General features: G+C 32.2%; 1 protein-coding gene across 1 annotated transcript in view; it reads right to left on the minus strand.

Moving 5' to 3' along the window:
• Positions 1-13971: 13971 nt before the first annotated feature.
• Smp_169890 (hypothetical protein) overlaps positions 13972-27096 on the minus strand; it is a gene marked incomplete at both ends in the record, with an annotated part of 30276 nt that continues 17151 nt past the window's right edge. Inside the window, 3 exons of the mRNA XM_018798271.1 lie at positions 13972-14040; positions 15850-16076; positions 22876-22944. Of these exons, the coding sequence (XP_018653229.1) occupies positions 13972-14040; positions 15850-16076; positions 22876-22944 (365 nt within the window). The remainder of the gene's footprint in view (positions 14041-15849; positions 16077-22875; positions 22945-27096) is intronic.

The raw sequence follows: 27096 nt of genomic DNA on the forward strand, positions 1-27096 counted from the left end.
CCAAATCTATTTGTATTTATCAATTTTACCTGTTCATGTGAAGTCAGGTTTGTAGGTTATTTGATGTATACTTGATTCAAAAGAATTCAAGAACATTAACCGGCATAACTAGAAAAGGTGGAAATGGCTAAAGAAGAAGCTGAATAATCGAACATCTTGTGAAGACAGATCACTCAGTCAAGACGAACTCTATGTTCAAAGTCATCTACAAGGTAAATAGGAGGAGACGTTTCGATACCTCTGTTTATTCTACCTCACTGTTACTATGTTTAACAGATTTTTATAATCCCTATTATTGTAATTATTATCATCTTGAAAAATCGGGATGTATATATTTTCTATTGTACAGCTTTGAAAATAAATCCGCTTAGAAGTGAACTCTTCACTGAACCATTCTTTCTTATTTTATATCTCAGCAGCTATATTCCACTGACTTAACCATTTCTTTAACATTTGTGCAAAAACTCTGGAAGCTTTGAGTTGGAGTCCCACGACTGGGATCGTGGATGCGTACTGCTGAGGAGTGTCACAATAGAACGAAACTGCCGTCCAGTGCTTCCAGGTTTTCAATGGTGGTCTAACATCAATCGGTTCATGATTTCAATCAATAACTTAATAATCTCCACACCCCTATACCGATAAGAATCCTTTTGTTTAGCAGTTATCAGTCAATAATCTTAAACTGCAAAACACTTAGAACCCGTTTTAATCTTACAACGAGTAAAGTTATTTTTTATTGCTGACTTTAATGTAATGATTGTCTTGTTCTGTTAAAACAGATCTTTACCAACAATTGTAGTGCATTCACTTATATTTCTCAGCAATTACCATTCTGATAATATGTTATATTGTAGTCATTAGTTATAATAATTTGGAATAGATTCAAATTTAGATAATTAATGCAAAGTAGTATAATCTGATGGTCTGACATATGTGTGTGTTTTAGACATTTATGTAGTTAATCAGCACTTACATTTTACACATAATAGATAGCGGCTGCACTTATGATTAGATCTAAATCAGCTTGAGTTTTTTTCTTTTTAAACACTAGAAAATACAAGAAATATAGTAATTCTTTATAAGCAAAAAGATGGATGGTGGCTAGCAGTGGAATCCAGGACAAGCGTTTCGTCCTATTCAGAACTTGTCAGCTGGATTTATCTGCACCTCAGAGTTGATGTTCACTCCAGGACTCGAACTTATTACCATATCAAGTGAATATAAACTTCACACCATTGCACAAACAAGTGGCTATCAGAAATCAGTAGCTAAGTCGATAAAGTGATGGAGTTTGAAGCGAAAGGTGCTGGGTTCGAGTCCCAGAATGAACATCAACGTTGAGATGTAGGTACATCCAACTGACGGGTCCCAAATAGGACGAAATGCGCGTCCTGGATTCCGCTACAAGCCACTATCCATCGTTGCTTACAATGCTTGTGAATTAAGGCTATATCGAGGCAATACGCACAGTATGCACATATGGCCAATTAGAGACTGTTCAGTTACAGTCCTAAACATCGATGGGAAGATTCAAACAAACAATACTAAGTGAATTATTATATATAGTTGACGGTTTAATAGTCGTTCTACTATAGAGTATCAAACACAAAGAACGTATAGTTTGCGATCATGAATTAAATAACAAATTGATATGATAAACTATATCAAGTTAACAATACTACTTAACATAAACAAGCTAAAAAATTATTTATATTCTCAAGAAATACAAATGATCAGAAGGGGATTTTCTGGAGATTTTTAGTAATTTTATATAGTTGAAATCATGAGTCACTTGAAGCTAGAACACCATGGAAAACCTGGAAGCACTGGACGGCCGTTTCGTCTGAGTGTAGGATTCCTCAGCAGTACTTCACGATTTCAACTATATAAAATACAAATGACTAAAAAAAACTCATTGTATCTATAATAGAATAATAAAGACAATTCACTGAGAAGAATTTTCTTTCCAATTATATAACCTTTAAAATATTGATTTAATTGCTTACTGAAAAAAAAATAGAAAGAGGATTACATCACATGTGTTCAGAAACTTCAAGTATTGTAAGTGGATTGAGTAGTAGTTTAAAGAATACAGAAAGATAATGAGATAGGAAAACAGTTAGTGGATTAGAATCATGTGACATAATCTTCCACAAAATGTATATGGAAAAACATGATTTCTGATAGCCACTTGTTTGAGTATGAACAAATATTTGTTATTCACTAGGTGTTGTTTACTTGTATCTTCCCATTGTTGTTCGGGACTGCACTTGATTTGTCTCTTGTTGGCATATGTTTGATGTTAATAAAATATAGGATGAGCATTTTAAAAAAATTAATCACTATGAGAAATGAGTGATTGTACGTGCTTCCTTTAGACATGAAACTAAAGTTAAAATTTTTGAATTCCTCAACTCTGTATAGTATACAGTTTCTTGTGCTCCCTTTTATAATAAATTTTTCTTCGGATGAGTTTTAGATTGTTAGACCGGAAATAATATTGTACCAACCAGGAAAACAGAAATTGAATACATCAACATTGTGTGTTGAGGCCTACTGATGTAGAGGTTGCTGTCATATTGATTATCTTGACTTGGTATGTATATGGATGATCCAGGTGCTCTGTAAAGACTAAATCGTGCATTTACATCCATGCTGTTTATTTTATTCCGTGCTGCCCCTTGAGATTTTGAGGTTTTTACAATCTAATCAACCTTCAGAAGAAACAGAAAGAGAGAGAGCATGCATACTTGTCTGAGTCCTGTCCTCACTTGGAATTCATCTGTGACCTACCCTCTATGCACGACTTTTCACTGCAGTCCGCCATGTGAATTCAGTATGATATTGATGGTCTTCTCAGGTAAACCATGGTGTCGAAGGAGTTTCCATAATATTCTCCTATCTACACCGTCGAATACTTCCTCATAGTCAAGGAGATAGGTAAAGACGACCTCGATCCGGAACGCCTTCACTCATTGCCAAATATACTATACGCAATATGAGTAATAACAATAGATTTAGTGAACATAATAAGATGATTAAAATGGATAAAATGTTTTGCTTACGATAATTAAAGGTCATTAAAGGTCATTGAAGGTCATAGAGATGTAAAAATAAATAAGGTGATACGATGAATATTCATGAGTAAAATAAAGGGAATATAATACATAAGTAAAGGGGAACGCAGTAATAATAGTAATAATAGAATGGTGATAATAATAATAATATTAAGGCCATGTCAACGATAACGATAAGACATACTTCTTTTGTACGCACGGTTCTGGTTTAAGCTCATGGATGGTAAGAGTTTCGGCTATGTTTAGGAGTTTGATACGAAGAAATCTAGGTAGATTTGAATGAATCATATAAACAACCTTTAAACCAGACTGTGGATCCATAGAATGATTGCAGTCGATTAGGTGTTCAAGTAGAGAACTCCTAACTGCTTTCCTTTCACCCTTGTAGAACCAAACTGGGATATGTAATCTAGTATTATAATCTTGGTTATTAGTGTTCACATTTCCTCACGGAATTAGTACTTTAACATTTTCATATATATACGATTGTACAGCTTGATAATAAATTCGTTGAAAAGAGATACCTTCGCGGAATTAACTAAGTGAAATACGAGAGTGGAATTTTGGATACATGTATTTCAGTAACAATCATTCGTCCGATCTAATTAGAGTCAGATCTAGTGTCACTAAAAGCTTAGTAGATATTGAAAGTTTTCGCATAGGATGATGTCAAAACTATTTATATTCTTTTAGTATTGCTTGTTTGAATCTTCCCATCGATGTGTTAGGACTGCAACTGGTCAGTCTCTAATTGGCATATGTGCATACTGTGCGTATTGCCTCGAGTGGCTATCAAACGCGATGGCGTTTGAAGCGAGGGTACTGGGTTCGAGTCCCAGAGTGAACATCAATTCTGAGATTCAGGTAAATCCAGCTGACGAGTCCCAAACAGGACGAAACGCGCGTCCTGGATTCCACTGCTAGCCACTATCCATCTCTGCGTATTTATATTCTGTCTGTAAATATTTGATTAAATATTCAGACAGTAAACATTCTTTTAACTGATGTAATAAGTCTCAGATTTATTCTGAAGTAAAATACAGTAATATTTTAAGTTCAGATTTCTAGTATATATATATATATACCTAAGATATTGTAGTGAACAAGAACACAAGTGGGGACAATCGTATGTATTTCCATACAAAATTACAGAACATCTTAGACAAATCTGAGAGTTATACAGTGAATACTTCATTTGCAAGATGTCAATCAATTGTCTCAGATTTCATTGTTCATCCATTTCGACACCAATTATTCACTGTTTTCGTTCTCTTTTATTTGATCTTCTTAATCTTCCACCGCCACGCATTTCACTTTTGATTGATGATACATACTACTTATATCTATCGACATCAGTAGCACACAACGCAATATGAATTTAGTATTTATCTCTAAAATCACAATAATTTTTTTTAATGTAAACATTTATTTGCGAAAAAAATGTTTACTCACACAAAAACAGGATAAGCAAAATCCTGTAGTTGTATTGATTATTACAACCACGTTTTCTTTTCAGTTTAATTGCTAGGTGTTATTTAATTGAAAAGTTATAATTGATAACATGAAAAAACCCTTCTGATGATAATCATATGCTCACTAGTTACTTCCTTCAAGAGGCATTTCCTGGTATTCTAGTGAGAAGCAGTGACCAATCGAGTTTCACCGGGTCTGTCGTGAGATAGTAACTCACTGAACACAATGGTGGGTAGTGTAGCAATTTTGAAGATTGGTTGGAGTTAGACATTACCATCATTAGATGCTGGGAATTTCAGGGGTCTATAGGTTAAGCGCTCGCGCGCGTGACTGATAGGTCCTGGGTTCGGATCTCACGGGGCGTAATCATGGATGAGCACTACTGAGGAGTCCCATAATATGATGAAACGGCCGTCCAGTGCTTCCATGTTTTCCATGGTGGTTTAGCTTCAATTGGCTCATGAATTCAACTACAAAATTACTAAGATCTCCACAAAAACCCCGTCTGATAATAAAAAAATCGTTATTACTTATATTCGAGACAATGTGAATGAATACAATATATATACTTTACAATGGAACATTCAAATTAATCGGTTCACATTTCAAATCATGAGATGAATTTATAAGTCAATCATTCATATAGAAATACTGTCAACAAGGTTTATATTAAAGAAAAAATAGCACTTCGAATATATCACTTATGCTGAAGTAAAGGTTTCCAAATATACATTTATTATTATTAATATGTTATGGCAATTAAAATGATCTTTAAAAGCAGATTTAAATATTAATGAAGAAACTAAATGAACAATTTAACTTCCCACTAGAGGTCTTGTGATAAACTATATGATAGTGTACTATATTTTGGTTAGTGTTAGCGTTTTTTTAGCGAGTTGGTTTTCTACGGGATGGGGTCGCTAACCTCATGCCCAACCCTCCTCCATTACCCGGGCTTGGGACCGGCAGTAGCCCCCGGAGGAGCTACAGGTGGAGTTTGGTACTTTCAGTTATTTCATTATTCATGGAGATAATGATGTAAGATAGGTGTGTGTGTGGGGGGGCGAATTCATTTCTACTAATACTTGTAATGTTAATTTCAATACATTATTACCCTGCACACTTTTACTTTTAAATTACATTTTTATCCGGACATTATTAGTTTTCATGTATGACTGAAAATTCCAAATGGTATTTTTTTCATTCCTACCTTTTCTTTCTTCATTATAGCTATATAAATTAAGTATTGCTTAGGTGTAGTGTGGCTAATAACACAATTCATGATATGTAATTCATCCAATTTCGGACTTATCGGATGGATGTACCTACATCCCAATGTTTATTTTCACACTGAACCTCGGAGCTAATAATATTGCTCATTATTCACTTGTTTACTTAATCGAGATACTGGTTAACTTGTTCAACAGACATGACGTTACTATTGAAGCTTTGTAATTGATAGCTTATAATGCTATAGACTGCAAGTGATCTGTCTGGTGCTGCTATACGTAAATACTAAGCAGTGGATTTCTGAGATTGGACTGAATATTACTAAAAACTCGTGACTGAATAGTACATTGAATCAAAAGCGGAACCAAAAGCAGAAAATCACAAAGCATCAATAATATCTTAAGGTAACATCTCTTCATACATTAGGTTCCTTAAACAATGTTGAATAAATTGATGACGTTAAGTTTTGTGCGATGTTAGTGGCTCTGACTCTAATCGGATCGTACGAATAATTGTCATCGAGTTACCGAAATATACATTCTAGCTGTCCTCGTACATAATTATCGACTTAATCCGCGTTAGTGAATAACGGAATTGAATAAGTCAAATACGAGATTGGATTTTGAATAAGTATATTTTATACACCCGTTGATACAGATAGATGACCAAAGAAATGAAGCCAAGAAAGTGAAGAGGAGAGAGAATAACGAAACAAAATGATGCGGGATGGAGTAAGCATATGAACCAACTCGTTTTCATGAAGTTTAATTCAATATTTATAGCTAGACAAAAATAAGTTATAAATACATGATGAATAGAGTAAGAGATTACCAAGCATACGATTTCATAAAAACGGTCAGGATTAATAAACGAATGAATAAAAAGATAGAAATGTGGCTTGAGAAGAATGGTTATGTCGGTCTGTCTAGAGACTAGAATAATATTTGTTGGCTTGACATGATAACAGCCCCTACAGAATAACATAGATTTGTTCTATGTAGAAGCTTATCATAGTTTCAGACACAAGTTAGTATACAATAGGTGGAATGTGACTTGAAGTGGAATCCTGGGCGAGCGTTTTATTCTACTTAGGAATCGTCTGCTGGATTTATATATATATATATATATATATATATATATATAATAGTCAGATTTTAATTAGCCATCCAACTTACCCTTCACAATTAATTATCTCAACAAAAATACCTCATTTACTCAATCATTAATACACTTGATTGTTTCTTATTTTTTTAATCCATCTGATTATGTAAAATCATCAAGACAATTCTTCTTCTTCTAAGATGATCATTTTGATAAGTACATTTGAAGTAAGTTTCTAAGCAGGATTCAAGTATTCACATTGTAATTACTGGTCATTTTGTTTTCAATCCAACTTGTTAATTATAATCTATGGAGATTTTAGTAATTTTATATAGTTGAAATCATAAGTCATTTGAAGCTAGACCATCATGGAAAACCTGGAAGCACTTGATGGCCGTTTCGTCCTATTATGGGACTCTTCAGTAGTGCTCATCCACGATCCCGCCTCGCAAGATTCAAACCCAGGACCTATCAGTCTCGCGCGCGAGCGCTTAACCTCTAGATCACTGAGGCGACATCCAACGGTGTTAATGTCTAACTTCAACCAATCCATGAAGCTGGGCAACCATTCACCAATTGTCTTCAGTGAGTTGATATCTCACAACAGACACGGTTGAACTCCACTGGTCACTGCTTCTCATTAGAACTCCAGGAAATATCTCTTGAAGTCAGTCACTAGTGAGCATATGACTATTATTATTATTATTATCAGAATGGGTTTTGTGTAGATTTCAGTATTTGTATAGTTGAAATCATGAGATTTGGCGAATGATTGAATGAATGACAGAAAGAGTCCGATATCACAATGAACTAATTGAAACAATCAAGAATGTATTGAAATACAAATAAACTAACTTTAAAATGAATGAATTAATAGAAATAAAACTGTTGAGAAATTAGATGAATCAAATTTACAATGTATTAATTATTGTGTTGAAATTCTAATGAAAGTTAATCTATAGCAACTATCCTACAACCAATTTCGATTAATCACTTTTATTAACTCAACAGACATTGACATTTGGATAGTAACAATTTGCATATTATCTTTGTACTGTTATGATCACTAGAGCACATAACAGACTCTAGCTAAAAACGTTGATTGCTTAAATATCATTCGGTGATATATCCTCCTCCCCCCATATGTGTATGCACTCAAATCCTATTATCAGCTTTCGCTTTGTCTTACTGCGCCCTTATACAATTAGACGATAAATTTGCCTATGTAATTGCTCGCACTTGATCGCTGATACTTACTCATGTGTTTATAGCTTTGTGGCCTGCGTCATTTGATAATACTGTAATTTAAGCTTCTCTTTGCCTTCTGATTTCATACATCGTTAAGATTTATATTATAACGGTTATTGAGGTAAAAGATTAGCGAAGCATTACACTACAAATCGAACAAAATTCATCTTAAATCATTATGGTTATATTGAGATCAGTTTTTTTCTTTACCCATAAATTTTATTTGAAGATTTAACATATCTAACAATCATTATTTATCCATTAATAATGTAATATTCTGCTGGCTGCTTTTATAGCTTGTCTGTTACCCCTTATAGAGGAGCATAGACCACCCATCAGGATTCTCCATCAAACTTGGTCCAAGGCAATCCTCTCCAATTTTCTTTTATAGATAATCCTGATATTTCGATTGAAATCATCATATCATTTACTTGAGGATATTTTTTTCGACGATTTTATTATCAAGCTGTACAATCGTATATATATATATATATATATATATGAAAATATTTGCTTCTATAGGGGTGAAAGGAAAGCAGTTAGGAGTTCTATACTTGAACACATAATCGATTATAATCATTCTACGGATCCACTGTTTGATTTTAAGGTTGTTTATATGATTCATTCAAATCTACCTAGATTTCTTCGTATCAAACTCCTAAAAATAGCAGGAGTTCTTACCATCCATGAGCTTAAACCAGAACTGTGCGTACAGAAGAAGTATGTTTTATCGTTATCGTTGACATGGCCTTAATATTGTTATTATTATTATTACTATATTCCTCTTTACTTATGTCTTATATTCTCATTATTTTATTCATGAATACTCATCATATCACCTTATTTACTTTTACACCTCTATGACCTTTAATTAGTGTTACAAAGATATTGAAGATACCATTAGTATTGTAGTTTGACAACTTTTAACCAGTAACACCTTCTATTATCGAATCGTGCCCCACTCAGTTAAAATCAGAAGTCAGAAGCGAAAGGGTTGGAAGATATATTTGATGCCTTATCAATATACCGAGGAGCGATTGATCTAATCTGGTTAGTGATCGTAGATGTTTCTCACGCTGTGCTGTAACGTGATCTGGTGTGGATGCATGACCGAATGCCTTCAGCTAAACAAGTCCACTAAAACTAATGTGGTCAGAATCCAATGTCGAACACTTAAAAGGCTATTGATTTTAGGGAATTATTTACAGCTACAATATTTTATTCATTTTAATCATCTTACTATATTCATTAAATCTAATGTTATTACTCGTATTACGTAATCTAGTATTATAATCTTTCTATTACGTCATCTTGGTTATTCGTGTTCACATTTCCTCACAGAATTAGTACTTTAAAAAAAAACAAATTTCATATATATACGATTGTAAGGCTTGATAATAAATTCGTTGAAAAGGGATCCCTTCGCTGAACTTCGTATTTTTCATTTTAATGTTTAAATGGGTATTATATGCCAAGTAAGATTCGAGAAGGATTTCTTACATCCATTACCATTCCATAGAAAGTTAAGGAGATGAACAAACTTAAATGATATCACTGTTTACTGGCTAAACTTATGAATAATAACATAAAGATTCAAGTGAATTCATCTGATGATTCCTAAATATGATTCAAATACTAGACAATGTCCAGTTTTATTACCCTTCCTTATCATTTATTCAATACTGAAATGAAATACATTTTCGGTTAAATGTATTAAAATACTACTTATATAAATATATATTATCTTATCTGTACACTCATTCAAATCACATTCCAATAATAATGATAAATAAGAGAATAATTCAATCAAACAAAAACTTTTGGAAAGAGGAAGTATAACACAAAAAAAACTTTAAATTTACAAACGCGCCAAAAAAACAGTTTAAAAAAAAGGAAATTGACGAATTTCTCAATCAAATAATGATTATTTTAATAGTTGACATTATGAATCAATTGAAGCTAGACCACCATGGAAAACCTGTAAGCACCGAATGGCTGTTTCTTCCTATTATGGGACTCTTCAGCAGTGCGTCGTCCAATGCTTCTAGGTTCTCCATGGTGATCTAGCTTCAATGGATTCATGATCTCAACTATTAAAATTACTATAGTATCCACAAAACCCCTTGTTTGAATACAAGAATTTCATATATATATAAATGCCTAGTTATATTTAATAATTTTTAGAATGTTAATATATTGATAGGAAAGATTTTATAAGTAGTAAATTATTGAATATATTAAAAATCAATAAAATTTGTTTATTGATTTGTAATCTTGTACATTGATTCATTGATCTAATTAATCTTTCTATAAATGATAATTTTTCAAGTTTTTTATTATTGATTTGTTTAGATGATAAACTATATATATTTGATTTAGAAAATTTTCGATTAAAATTTGATGTGAATGATGTGGATGATAAATTTGTTGTTCCTGTTGATGATGATGATGATGAGGAGGAGGAGGAGGAGGAGGAAGAGGATGGTGATAATAATAATCCATTTGTTTGAGATGATGATGAAGATGACGATGAAACTGTCGGAACTGAAATGAAATTTTGAAAAAAACAATATATGTGAACATAAATAAGTTTTCTTTCTTTTTGTCTTTTGGTTATTTAAGTCGATCTTCATAGGAATTGATAATCAATCTTGAATAAAGAAAAGAAACACAGTAGCTGGCATCTATTCATGACTATGATGTTTCTTGATTCTAAATGGTTTTCTACAAATTATGTTCCCGTTTGACTTTATGACTGATTGAATATATACCCAAGTCAAATGTAATATACCTACACACTCATAACATTAGCGGTAACCATGAAATTCTATTATAATTTGATATGAAAATTATAATGATTAACAAGATTATTCGGGAAATTTAAAATCTGGATATCAACTCTGGATTTTTCAAAAAAAGGAAGGTGTTATGTCCCGATAACAATAGTGAATGGTAACTTTGGGATCCATTTATGGAGCAATATGATACGTATATTTCCTATTGTATAGTTGTTAAGTAACTAAACTATTCATATTCATGTTCCCCTTATTATGAACTTTATTTTGACCTATGAACTATTATTATACGATTTACCATTCGTAAGTTATCCTTAGTCTATTAATTGCTGCCTCCCACATTCACAGCCACATTTGGCTGAATCTTGTACAAATGTTATTTTCCATTTTATTGGTACGATGTGGTCAGTTTGTTTGGTATATAAACTCAGTATGTTTGCAATACAATGATTCATACCACAGAGACTGTTCTGGACTTAACTGGCTGGGCTAGGCAGATAGCAGGACCGATAAGTGATCAATAATGCTCGTACGGTTTCCGTGTGTCACTGTTCCAATCGATAATTCGCTGCTCTCTGATTGGAGGTCTTATCACGTCATACGTTAACAAGGCATCCACTTGGCCACAAGTTATACCAGAGATAATCACAAATTATTACACAGTGTAAGATATGAATTACATGATTGAACATTGATGAACCCAATTATTCACCAATATCTAATTACAAATGATTAACTTCAAATAATCTTCAAATTCAATTTACCTTAACAAAACCTATTTATATCATGAATTAACAAGATTCATCTATCTAAATATTTATCATAATAGTTTGACAGATATTAGTCGGCGATGAATAATATTTTTTAAAGATGTACACTGTTCATTTAACTCCATCTGTAGCTCCTCCGAGGGCTACTACCGGTCCTAAGCCCGGATAAAGAAGGAAGGTTGGGCATGGGGTTAGCGACCCAATCCCGTAGAAAATCAACTCGGTAAAAAAAGGCTAACCAGAAAAAATTATTCAAAACGCTAACTCTGTTCATTTATCAATGAAATTTTTAAAAAAATGAGAAAAAAAAAACAAAAAAAACAGAAAAAAAAGTTTTTCAGAATATATCTCACAAAAAACCAATATTAGACAAAATAAGAATAAATATCATGCTTCAACAAATATTCTAAATGTCATGCATAGATTTCATATCATTACATACTAAATACAGTTGGATACATTCCAATTAAAGAAAGCTTATCTTGTTAGGAGTTTCTGTTTCTCTCTTTCTCCCTCTTTCTCTCTCTACATTTTATATTTCTTTATTGATAAGAATATTTTTTTATTTTAAATTTTATCATTCACCAATCATAAATAAAGAGAATTCAATGAGGACACTCCTCATTTCGATCAAATCACTTCCTTTAACGATATATCCGTATTCACTGTTGTTTGACAAATAATATAAGTTCTATAGAAAGATAGAAGATATTGTGTCTGAATGAGATCAGTGAATACGGATATATCGTTGAGGGAGGTGATTTGATCGAGATGAGGAGTGTCCGCATAGAATTCTATTAATTAATGATGGGCGAATGATAAAATTGAAAATAAAAGAATATTCTTATATTTATTTTCTGTTTTTGGTGCTGTCACAATGGGCTGAACAATGTAATCACTTACCAAAAGTGTCTCGCTACATTACTTGATGTGACTTTTCAGACAGGAATGTAAACTTATCGCTAACTCGGGTACAGGAGTAACTGATAAACTCTAAACATGTTTCTTCAAAGGATGTGATCTTCAGAATAATCAATACAATCAAAAGAATTGAATCAGTGAGAAGTTACATTAGAAACGTATGCACTGATGAGGCGCTGGCGATCCACTGACTCAACCATGAATTACCCATACATCAACAATACATTCAACCTTTCATTCTTCCCTAGTTATAATTCCCTCCTCGATTATCTGTTAGTCTTTTTGTTCTTATGGGCGGCCTATGATCCTCCACAAGGGGTAACATGAGTAAGTAAGTAAGTTTTTGTTCTTATTATTATTTTGTATTTTTAAACCGTAGTCAGTTATTATTATCCTCACATAATAGTTTTTTATGATTGCTAATCGGTTGTTGTCATGACTTTTCCGTTTGTTTTTTTACTTCATATATATCAAGTGGGCAATTATATCTGATATTTTCGACCAAAAAATTATTTACAACCTTGATTATTACACAATCTCCTTTTGATATTTAAGATCTCAGATCACATTATGACACAATCTCTTCTATCTTTCTATAGAACGTATATCATTTGCGAAACTACTATAAATACAAATATATCGTTAAAGGAAGTGATCTAATCGAAACGAGGTTTTCATTCACTGAATTCTGTCTATTTATATTTATTCACTAATATTCATTAATGCAATAACAATTTCAGTATTGGTCTTACTATTTTTATAGTCTACATACTTTATATCTCTTTCCAAATAGGGGCTGAAGGCAATTAATGAACGGTTGCTCAACTTCGTCGATCAGTTGAAGTTAGACATTAACAGCGGTTGGACGCCGTCTCAGTGGTCTATCGGTTAAGTGCTCCGGTGCGAAGCTGGTAGGTCCTGGGTTCGAATCTTGCGGGTGCAGGATCGTGGATGCGCACCGCTGAGGAGTCCTATAATAGAACGAAACGTCCTCCCAGTGCTTCCAGGTTTTCCATGGTGGTCTAGCTTCAATTGACTCATGATTCCAACTATGAAAAGAATTATTAATTGTCTTTTCTATTCATAGAGTTTCTAAGTGTTAGTATAGTGTGACATGACATTTGAATCTACATTGAATACAACTGAAATTTTATTTACATTTAGAGTAAATGATTATCCTGATGGTTTGTTTTAGTTATACACACAAGACTTGTCATGCTAATTTAAGCTTGTGTACAACTTACCAGTGAATATCGTACTTTGCGTTGTCATTTGTACAGAATGCGTTGTGTCAGGTATGTCTATGAGATGAAAGAAATGTTTTTAAACATGTAGAAGGGCTAATCTTCTCTAAAATCATTTTAAATTAAATATTTCAGCTTGTATAACGGGTAATAATGCTGCAGGTTTTCGAGTTTTAGATAACTTTTGATCATAAGCAAAGATGGATAGTGGCTAACAGTGAAATCCAAGACGTGCGTTTCCTTCTATTTGGGACTCGTCAGCTGGATGTACCTGAATCTTAGAGTTGATGTTCATACTGAGACTCAAGTACAGTACCGTTCGCTTCAAACGCCATTGCGTTATTCACTAAGCTACTGAGTCCTGGTGGTCACATTCTTGTGCAATGGGATGAAGTTTAATTCCACTTGATATTACTTAAATGAATCTTCCAGTGTTGTTTGGGACGGCCGTTGATTAGTCGCTTGTTGACATATGTGTATCCTATGTGTATTGCCTCGATATAGTCTTAATTCACAAGCTTTATAAGCAAAGATAGGGATGCAGGTACATCTACCTGATGAGTTCTAAATAGGACGAAACACGCTTCCTGGATTCCACCGCCATTATTGCCATAGTATACACTTGCATTAGTTTTGATTAGGAAAAGTGAAGAGTGGATGCGCACTGCTGAGGAGTCCTACAATAGGACGAAACGACCGTCCAATGCTTCCAGGTTTTCCTTGGTGGTCTAGCTTCAATTGACTCATGATCTCAACTATATAGAATAATTCCTTCAGTAGGAACTTCAGTATGAACCATAATCTACCTGTAAAGGTTAATAATACAACTCAATTGCCTAAACCGAAGTGGGTAGAGTATATTTTGAACCTTAGACTTGAACGTTTTAATCACTTAGCCATGAGTTCACTCAATACATTTTCTGAGAAATTATAATGAATCAAGAATATACATTTTATGCGTATCAAAAAAATTTTACCTAAAAAGGTAAGATTTCAAGTGAGACATTATATGCTTTACAGTTAATTAATTATTTATTTTAGCTTTTGCAATCAATTCAGTCTTCTTCGGCTCTCTATAGCTAATTAGATGAATAAATGAGATATCTTTGACAATTGATAAAATAGTTGAAGCTAGATCACTATGGATAACCTGGAAACACTGTTTGACGGCCGTTTAGTCCTTTTGTTGGACTCCTCAGCAGTGTGCATCCACGATCTTGCCTCACGAGACTCATGCTTTTAACTTTGAAAATACTGAATTTCTCCACTTCTGATAATTGATGAAATTTTTTTATTTGAGGAGCTTTTAGCATTTCATAAAAGCTATCGGTAACAAGAAATCAGTGTAAACGTATCAAATTTTGTCACATAGTTTCATCTGATATATGAATCATGGTATTCATCAAGACTCTATAGATCATTATTTAATTCTCCTCATTGTTTTCTTAACGATGAATGCAAAGATACTAAAGAAGTATCAAGAAAACATTGATTGGTACAACGATAACCAAGGATCGTTGGATCGCTCGCACGCGAGACTGATAGGTCCTCCGTCCGAATCTTGCGAGGTGGGATCGTGGATGCACATTCCTGAGGAGTTCACTATAGGACAAAACGGCCGTTCAATGCTTCCAGGATTTTCATAGTAGTCTAGCATCAATTGACTCATGTTTACAACTATAAAATAATTAAACAATTAACTTAACAACAAACAATGAACAAATTTTTAAATAGAATACCATTTTGACTTACCAATTATTTCTATATAGATCTTATCATAAACCAAATCAATATTTGATGGATTATTATATGGTACAGATAGATTATGATAAGATGGAAATGATTGTTTATTAAATTCATTCATTTGATAATTACGATAATTTGACATTGACAATGATGATAATGATGATAATGATTTGGTATAATTTATATTTTTCATTGGATTTGATCTTTCTAAACATATCCATTGACCAGCTTCAGCTTCACTTACCCATGATATAAATAATCTACTTTCTAATAAATGTGAATCTAACCATTGCATTGTAATATATACACCACCTGATCTAAATGGATGTGATAATCTACGTATACCACGATGATACCATTCTAATGAAATTGTTGGATCAAGTTTAGCTTCAGATGATGGAAAACTAGCACGACATATTAATTCTAATGGGGTACCATAAAAGACAAGATTTGGACCAGTTACAGTTATAGCTAAAAAAAATTTATGGGTATAAAAGAAAAGAATCATTGTTTAGATGAATTAAAAAAGAAATTTAAGATGTATAATGACAAGTTAAGAATAGTGAGTTTGCTAATGAGCCTGTAAGCTTTCACTGGTCGGGAATACGTAAACATTTGTTACATAGGCTTAATCACAGTTTATTGAAACGTGAAATGTGTAATTCCATATGAGTGGCTAATATGAAATCTGAGTTTGTAGACAAAATAAAGGATATTGTCAATTCATGAATTTATTAATGGTTGATATGAGCATTCCTTAGATGTATGGAATATTTGGCAGAGGTTTTTAACTGAAGAGATTAGGTGATATTGACCAAAGATATATAGTTAGCTGGATTTGTTTCACATTTACTTCTATATTATAGGATTTAATATCATCAACGCAGAAGGTTTGTTAGAATTATTCGATTTGTGATTTACATAACGCTGTGGTGTGAGCTACTTATATCGACATAAGTAGTATATATAGTGAGTAGGGAATAGAATATCGGACAGCAGAAGATTAAGAAGCAGATCATGAAGAAAAGAATTTCAAATAGCTAACCATTCAAAACCACATTTCTTACTAAGGTACATGAAGTGAATTTCATGATCGTACCTCTCTATAAACGGATGTTTTGAGTGAAAGATCGAGTTCTATACAACATCCCCTTAACAGTTGATGATTTCAGACATATCAATTACAAAACATATTTATGATATCTAAAATGATAGGGTCGGAAAAATCCGTAAAATCGTAATTTCTGACTAAAGTATGAGGTCACTTCATATCAAATCTTCGATAATAATCAGAAAATTTAAAATATCAAACATATTGCACTCCTTCTACTGAATATTCTAGTATGTCTTCAACAATATAAAGAATATTAGAAGAGGTTTTGTGGAGATATAGTATTTTCATAGTTTGAAACGTTGATGCGTACTGTTGAGGAGTCCCACAATAGGACGAAACGGCCGTCAAACAGTGCTTCTAGGTTTACCATGATGGTCTAGCTTCAATTGACTCACACTTGCAACTATAAAAATATAAAGAATAAACACTAACGGAAGATAATCAAACTGATATAATCACATATCACATTGGAATGACTTCATACACTGGGAATTAATTCAATCAAATCAATCAATCATGACAAGTTTTACTGAAATTCATAAAACAAATTTAACTTTAATTATCTTAAATAGTCGAGAAGTAAAAAAAAACTAAAAAAAACTAAAAGTCATAAATAAACATTTTAAATTAACAAAAATCTTTAATTTTTTCTCGAATTTTACAATCCCCCCCCGGGGAGTAATGCAAAAAAAAACTTTTGAGTGTTTTCCAATATTTCAAAACTAATTTTGTTGTATATTTTGAATATAGAACAATAATTTAAATTAGAACGAAATGATAAGGAAGTTTTTACTCATATACGAAACGACCTTCCAGTGCTTCCAGGTTTTCCATGGTGGTCTAGCTTCAATTGATTCATAATCTTAGCTATACAAATGTCACAGTTGAACTACTATCATAAATAATGTAAAAACTACACAGTTAAATTCATGAGTCTGCTTAAACATCAGGGATACTTGTTCCTGTCATCTAGATATTTCAACAACTTATCTAATTTTGTTTGTTTTAATACATCATTATGACTATTAATCGTCTAACCTATTCAGGTGCGTTCCTGAAAAGTGTATAACCTTTCACTGTAAAGGGTACAAAAGGCCTAATCAGAGATATACTGGTTGCTGGCAATACACACTGAAAAGAATGTACATTAGATATCGATTAACTGGACTGCTAACTTCTAACTGATGATCATTCAATATTTATCGTCAGGATCGACGAAGAAGTAAGAAACGGAAACTTGTTGAAATACCTCGTGTTGAGAATTCTTTATTGTTCCAAGAATATAATATTGAATAGAGCTAATAATAAAAATAATAAACTTTCAAGTTTTCAATAATGGTCTAGTTGAAATCGATCCGTGAAATGAATTCATTTGTGAAAATATTACAATCTCTACAAAGCCCCCCCCCCATAGTGACAATAAAATTTTTTACAAAATTAGTTTAAATTAAAATTTATTAGACTGTCTAAAGAAAATTTTTAAGGAAATTAACTGTAAAAGAGATCTAATTAAATACTTCAATTGTTTTTATTGGTTCTGAACCAGTTAATTTGAGGAATATTGATTAAAAATCATAATGAAAAACTAGTTTGCACCCCCTTGTAGTAAACAAAGAGGTTAGTTATTAACCAGTTAAGAAAATTGGACTGACTATCATATTTTAATAGTTGAGATAATGAGTCAATTGAAGCTAGACTACTATGGAAAATCTGAAAACACTGGACGGCCATTTCTTTCTACTGTGGGACTCCCCAGTAGTGCACATCCACGATCCCGCTTCGCGAGTTTAAAACTCAGGACTTATCAGTATCGCGCGCGAACGCTAAACCCTTAGACTAGTGAGCTGGCAGGAATCTAAGAGTGTTATTGTTTAATTTCAACCAATCCATGAAGTTGGGCAACCATTCACCAATTGTCTTCAGTGAGTTGATATCTCACAACAGACACGGTTGAACTCCACTGGTCACTGCTTCTCACTAGAACTCCAGGAAATATCTCTTGAAGCCAGCCACTAGTGAGCATATGTTGTCTAATATCAGAAGGGGTTTATTGTGGATATTTCAGTATTTTTAATTGTTGAGATTATAGGTTAATTGAAGCTAGAGCATCATGGGAAACCTTGAAGCACTGGACGGCCGTTTCGTCCTCATAACTCATGATCTCAACTATTAAAGTTACTATGGTATTCACAGAAACCCCTTCTGATATCATATTTTAGTCAGGTGTGAATGATCATTAACTTATATACAAGCAATGTTACAGAAATGTGTATACAGTAGTGTATACTTAATAAATGAGGTAGATTATTAATCGTATTGTTGGGTATGTTCTTAAGATTAAGGAATTCTCATTGCAGCCTTTGTTCCATGGTTGATTATTTCCTTAATTCTATCTCTTTTGAAGTGAAGCAGAAATTAATTTAATTAATGCCTGACTAAGCAAAGATTCATAATCAGTGAAATTTACCATGAAGTTTGCCAAAATTTACGAACCTATGATAGAACGGGAGATAAAATCAGTTACTTATCTCCTCATTTAGAAAAAGATGAAATTTTTGGAATAATTAACTAAAGAATAAATGCTGCAATCAAGATTATTTATCTAGTGGCAAGACTGACCAGTTGATATGAAACGAATCGCTATCTCAAACAAACAAAAATTCACAGTTACACGTTTCTGAGTAGCTCCAACTACATTTACCAATTTGCATGTACCTGCCAAAACCCATATACTGAAAGAAAAGAGAGAAGGGCACGTGTTCACATTTCGAAGCATGTTCGGAAGAATTTCAAACTAACAGCCTCGAATGTTCCAAGCAATACAACAGCTTGGAATAAAATTAATATCGAGCAAATCACTGATGTTTGACAGTCCTTCAAGATAATCAACTGATATACAGTCGACCAGCAGACGATACAGTTTTTGCTTTGGTTCGTCGAAACAGTAGCATTTAGGAAACTTAAACCACATTCATAACTTCATAAAGAGACAATAATTAATCAATATAACAATTATCTGGGTAAATTCTCAAATACTATGATTGTTCATTGGCTTTCGATAGAGTAATAAGAAAACGAAGATTATCCAAACCATATGATATATTAGTGCAATACATTTCAAACAATCTGATCACACATATACTCATTAAAACATTTATATAATAAAAGATAAACGGTCAACTAGACAAATGGAAAGTAGGAAGAAACAAACAAAAAGGAAACGATGTGAAAAACAATGTGAAACTCCCCAGACTGGATGATGAAACAATATTACCAGGATATATTTAAGTTAAAAACCAATCACTTTTGAATACATAAATGAGTTTTGGTTTTCGTATGGCCAAAGCTTCAATAAACCTTAGTAAACGCTCTCTAACACTTCTGTACAACACGGCGAAAGCCGCGTTATGTTCAATCCTATAACTTGTTTCATTCATTATTGGAAGTAGAAGAAGCTAAATGTTTAACATCTACACTTATTGGTCATTTGATTTTATTTGTCTTTGTAACTATATGGGTACACATTCAGACACCCTCATATGGATATCTGAATTACCCTTCCCTATGTATGTGTGGTGACACACACATTTAAATTGATAAATACAGTAGGATGTGACACAATCGTTTGTATGTATATTTTGCCTTTCAATGACGCATGGGCATTATTTTTTCCATGATAATGACATTTGCTGTGTAGTACATTTTGCTAATAACTGATTTGAGTATTTCATTTGATATTGCTTGTTCGAATCTTCCCATTGATGTATAGGACTGAAACTGGTCAGTCTCTAATTGGCATATGTGAGTCCCAAATAGGACGAAACGCGCGTCAAACTGGATTCCACTGCAAGCCACTATCCATCTTTGCTTATAATGCTTGTGAAATAAAGCTATATCGAGGCAATACGCACAATAGGCACATATGCCAATTAGAGACTGACCAGCTGAAGTCCTAAGCACCAATGGGAATATTCAAACAAACGATACCAAGTGAACTTAAAATTCACCCCATTGCACAAGCAAGTGGCTATCAGGATTCAGAAGCCGAGTGGATAGCGCTATGGCGTTTGAAGCGAAAGATACTGGGTTCTAGTTTCTGGGTGAACATCAACTCTGAGATGCAGGTACATCCATCTGACTAGTCCCAAATAGGAAGAAACGCGCGACAGACCGGATTCCACTGCTGGCCACTATTCATCTTTTATTACAGTGATTTGAGCATTTGTTTTAACACAACGCTATTTGGTGTAGGTAGCTTTTATCTGTGCCAGAAGTGTGTTAGTTCTTATTGTACTGTGACCTCTCCATCGATTTGTATGTTTTAAAGGATAACTATTATCTATCAAGCATAATAAGCACAGATGGACAACAACTATCATTGGAATCCAAGACATTCATATGATTCACATAATTCAAAAGAGAGTGATCATTTTCCCTCCTAAACGTCAAAGGGAATACTTAAATTATTAATACTGATAAATTCATTTTTTCATTGTTATGTTTATGTAATTGTAGTGTGGTCTACTTATATCCATATAAGTAGTATATGGCGATGGTCAGACAGATTATCAATCCAAATATACACTTACATCATTTTTATGGTTTACGTTTTTCTTATGTCTTCTTTAATAATCACTTCAGATAATGAACTCATTTATTAACCTAATTTATGATTTTCAATCTTGAGTCTTATGTAATCAGTATAGGGATTTGTGGAGGTTGCAGTAATCATTAGGAATAATTAGTTTATTATTAAATCTTATGTATTCAGTCTTAAGAATTAACTGATTTACTGTTCCTTTTTTTAAAAAAAATTGTTATATTATTAGAACAATTTGATTTATTCATTTTTGCAGTTGATTTCACGAGTCAATTGAAGCTAGACCACTATGGAAAACATGAAAGCACTGAACGTCAGTTTCGTCCAAATGTGGGACTCCTCAGCAGTGCACATCCATTGCCACGCCCCACGAGATTCGAACTCAGGACCTATCAGTCTCACGCGCGAACACTTAACCTCTAGGCCACTGAGTCGGCCGGCATCCAACGGTGTTAATTTCTCACTTTAACCAATCCACATAATTGAGACACTGTCCACTCTTGTCTTCAGTGATTTAATATCTCACAACAGACTCGGTTGAACTCGTCATTTCTTTGTATTAAGGATCTTTATATCCAAACATTTAGTAGTAGCTAAATTTGAAACGATAATGACTTCTTTTCATTTGATCAAGTCCAATGATTAATTTGTTACATATAAACTTTTTCAGTTGAATTTACATTATGAAGTAGACAGCTGGTGACACTAAGTACTATTTAAAGTTGTTTACGGGTATGTGTCATTTGTGTACACTTCAAATTAATGACTGGATCATGAGGTAAATCATTTGTATTCAGTGAAAATTGTCCATTGATAGCAATCATTTCACTAATATCGACTCTAAAGCTGTTAAGATAATAAAAATCACTACAAAACATGTGTAATTACACTTGCTATTCCGATTTACAGTTAGAGATAATCTAACCAAAATAAATAGTTTAACAAATATCAAATAGTGATTCTGATCTCGTTAGTTGTAACTAACGTAACCAGATCTACAGTTTAACATTCAATCAATTTATTGATAAATTACAGTTGAGATCAACTTCTATTTTTATTGGCTGATTCTTTTACCTACTTTTTCATGCAGTAAAATTTACTATTTCATTCTATATAGTATTATTATCAACTTACTAGATCAATACACTTCATCTAAGCACAATTTATGAAAGCACATAATAATGAGGTTGAAGAATGCTGTACGGCGGCCTATGCTCCATTGGGGGTAATATACGTCAGTAAGTAATAGTGAGGTCGTCAGATTTATTTATATCAGATCTTCTTCAACAGGTAATTATCAGTTTACTAAATAAAATAATGACTTATCACTAATGTATCTTACCGGATTGATTAACTTACATATTTTGGTGAAAAAAAGAACAGTTACGTAATAATTTAACATTTTCAATTTAGATTTTTGAACTGACTTAGTTAGCAACTAGTAAATACACTAAAGATTTAGAGATCATAGGGATGTAAAACTTTGTCAATCAAATTCATTCTTATTTACAAATAGATACGATCAACAACAACAAAATTTTTACTTATGTACGTACTTTTATTTTTCATTCCTATCTTATTCACAGGTACATCAATTTGATATCGTTCTGAAGGTAATGGTTCAACTAAAGTGGGAAAAATGTAGAAAAAAAGAAAAAAACGAAAATGTAAGTAGGAAAATTTGTCAATCTAAAAGTTAATAATAAAATATATGTACTATTGATATGTGTTAATGATTACTGAAAACTGATTATGATTATTATTTTTATCAATGGTCACTTTCTTTGATCAATGTGAAAGATGGTTGTAGAGTATCGTGAATTGATGGATACTATAAATTTATATCATTGGATATTAATACAGTAGTCTAGAGGTTAAACTTTGATAATTAAACTGAATGTTTTGAGTTTGACCCTTAATGGATGACTATTACTGAGGGAGATTCGCAGCAAGTTGAAATAGCCATTCAATGTTCCCTAGTTCTCGAAAATTGCCTAAATATGAACAATCCGCCAAGTAAACGAGGAAAGGGAGGAATTGACAAGATGGTTAATAAAAGTACTGATCACATTGAAGTGGAGTCACTGGACAAAATGTTTTGTACATCTTCCTAATCTGAATATAAAGAAAAGAATAAGTTTATAAATTAACTAAATGTTTTTTCAAAAAAGAATTTGGATTGGGGCATATCGTATATTTTGGTATGGTATCTACAATCTCGTCTTTTGAACATCGACTATAACTATCCATTGAAATGCAATCAGTATTCAAGGTTCAGTCAAATGGGGTAAATACATATATATTGGATTAAAGTTTAACGTTAAATATCTATTCTAGGAAAAAATGTATATTATAATACAAATGTGATGGTAACCGAAATAATGAAACTATACAGTCATCTTTTCTTAATAATAATCATATGCTCAATGTAATAATTTTAGACAACTCAATGGTCAGTTAGTCACAATATAACAAGTCGATCAAAAACTAAGTTACTATGACACCTGGTAGACGCTAGTTTCTTAAAAATGTATTATTCGTCAAGCTAATAATAGACAAATACTAAAAAACCTAAATATATGCATCTATATGCTTCAGATTCAACTATTTAGCTTATTTAGTATATTTTATATAGTTGAAACCCTGGAGTTCTAGTGAGAAGCAGTAACAAGTGGAGTTCAACCAGATCTGTTGGTAGATATCAACTCACTGAAGACATTAGTGAACGGTTGCTCAACTTCGTGGATTGGTTGAAGTTAGACATTAACACCATCGGATGCCGATGTTCGTATGCGAGACTGATAGTACTCGGTTCAAGTCTTGCAAAGCGGGATCGTGGATGCGCACTGCTAAAATGAAATGGTCGTTCAGTGCTTCCATGCTTTTCATGGTAATCTAGCTTCAATTGACTCATGATTTCAACTATATAAAATTACTAAAATCTCTACAAAACCCCTTTCTTATTTAGTATATATTAGAAATTCTATTATTGTAGAATAAAACAGAAATTATATTGTAGCCTTTTAATGTTGAAATTTTATTGTACAGCAATCATTGTTTTTATGTCGTAAAATTTTTATGAATACCACTCAACTATATTCTTATTCACAATGCATTGGAAAGTTCTTTCATATTAGAATAATAATTCTAAATAGTTCACATCCATGACATAATCAAAAAAAAAAACAAGTTCAGGATCTACAAGCTATGAATTATCAATCTTCAGATAGATGAATTAGCATGATATTCTACGACCAATCAATTCATGTAATTGATATCATTACCAAATTTTGATTTGATAATTTTGAATAAATTCAGCATTGGATAGATTGTTATAAATAAATTGATATATTTGTAATATCCCAATGATAAGTAGAAAAATAAGATTTTATAACGTTTCGTAACTTAGTGTAAGCCACTTCTTCAGAGAATAAATTCATATAATGTGTTTAATCATTTATCAATACTACTTGTAAGTAACTATCATACATTCAACAACATTTCAATATCATTACTGAATGTTTTTTTTTTTTTTCATTAAACTTTCAATGATGTATTCAAACTTAAACTTTAAAATTCTCGAAAATTAAAAAAAATCTCTTTTCATAAAGAAATATGATAATGTTTTATATCATCTTATCACAATAAGACACTAAAAGACAAAAAAAAGTTAAACTTTATAATGAATGAAATCAATTATTTTTTTTTTTACTATCAAATTTCTATGGAAACATGAGTAATTACATTTTAATAATTAACCAATATAATGATTGAATGTAAACTGAAGATACTTTTAAATTAAATATTGAAGTAAATATATAAAATTAGCATGAAAGAAATTTACAAAAATGATATTTAAATCTCTATAATTATATAGAAAACATATTAAGAAAAGTAAAGATTATTTTATAATGAATCATTTGATTATAGTTTTTCTTATTTGAAAAAAAATGTTTTGAGTAGAAAAAGAAAAAAAAAAGAAAGTAAATTGAGTTTGTTTCCTTTTTTAGGGGGATGGGGAGGAGGAGGCGATATTATTTAAAATCTTAAAATTAGTAAAAAAATTAAATAAGGATAATATATTTGTAAAAATCCCAGGCGAATGAATTTGAAGTAAATTCAACGTTTTATCTGGTAATCTGGTTCAAGCTTTTTCAAGGAATTGTTCTTACATCAATTCGGCGCCTAAATACTGTGAACCTATTCACTCTTATTTAGATGAAAGTTCTCATATTGTAAAGAATTAGTTTATAAATAAATAATATATTTGTAATTTCCCATAGAGTAGAACAATGAGATTTTCTGACGTTTCGTAACTTAGTGTAATTCGCTTCTTCAGAGAAAGAATAACCAAATTAAGAAGAATTCAAATTTAAATAGTACAACGGAACAACACGAATATTATGTCATTAAACAAAATACAGGTCCGAATAAATCAATGTCATGTCATTCCGGTCAAGGTGATTCATAAGCGACATGTATGCAAATTTGTGTGTGTATGTGTAGAAAAAATGTGTAACCTTTATACTGATAAAAGATTAAAGTTCAATTTGTAAGATAATAATGTGAATTGTGAATAATATCATACTACGTGTCTAGGATAGACAGTCGAAGTAGAATGTATGGTAAGGCCTTCCTTTCTCTTGATAACAGTAGTATTAAGCTACTATTGTAGTGAACAAGAACACGAGTGGGGACAATCGAATGTATTTGACAAGAAAATTACAGAGTATCTCACTAAAATCTGACCAAACAATAAACAGTTAATTTGCAAACTAACAATCAAATGTCTCAATCTTGAATTTTCCTTCTGCAAATATCAGTCCATCTTCTCCTATTTCATTGTCCATGCATTTTAATACCAATTACCTTCCGTTCCCATCATTTCCTCATCAATATTCTAGTGAAATACATTATAAGCCTGACCATCACCATATACTACTTATGTGGATATAAGTAACACACACCACACTATCTTTACTTTGTAATTGGAAAAACCTTTTTTTTGTACTTATTTAATATTTTTGAAATCGATTTGGTGGTTATTGAAAATAGCGTAAAGTGCTATTGCCGATTTAATTCACACATTTTTTTAAATCCTCATCAGCGCACACATACACACAAAAATTTGAATATATATGGCGCTTGTGAATCACCTTGACCGAAATGACACAACATTGATTTGGTTTATTATTCTCTGAAGAAGTGGCTTACACTGAGTCACGAAAAGTCAAAAAATTACCAATTCAACATTTGATAATAATACCTATAAACAGAATTAGTTTAGTTAAAATTGTTCTTAAACGTTAGTCTAAGAATAATGCTTACGAATGTTAAAGGTGATCGGATTTGACGATTATTTTGATAAAAATATATCTATTTTCTTCTTTTTGATTTGAAATATACAACAAATCTAATATTGCCAAAAATGAACTGGATTTGTTCGGCGGAAGAAATGGATACACACTTCTGTAGAGTCTCGTATAAGGTAAAACAGTTGTTCAATTGTTTACAGGTACTTACTAATGATCAACGGAAGAACAGTTTAGGATTTATATTAGGAAAATTTTATGATCTATGCAAAACGTTGTTTAATAAATAACTTTTCATTCTCTCATCCACACCGTTCCTCATTTGAAATATTGAATTAAACGAAACTAAACTAAAATAGTTCACTTGGTGTGGTATACTTATATCTTCCTATGTTTATCTAGGACTACAATTGATAAGTCTCTCTTTGACATATATGCATCTTGCACGGACTGCCTCGATATTGC

This window comes from Schistosoma mansoni, chromosome 6, assembly GCF_000237925.1.
Source record: "Schistosoma mansoni strain Puerto Rico chromosome 6, complete genome".
Classification (NCBI taxonomy): Eukaryota; Metazoa; Platyhelminthes; class Trematoda; order Strigeidida; family Schistosomatidae; genus Schistosoma; species Schistosoma mansoni.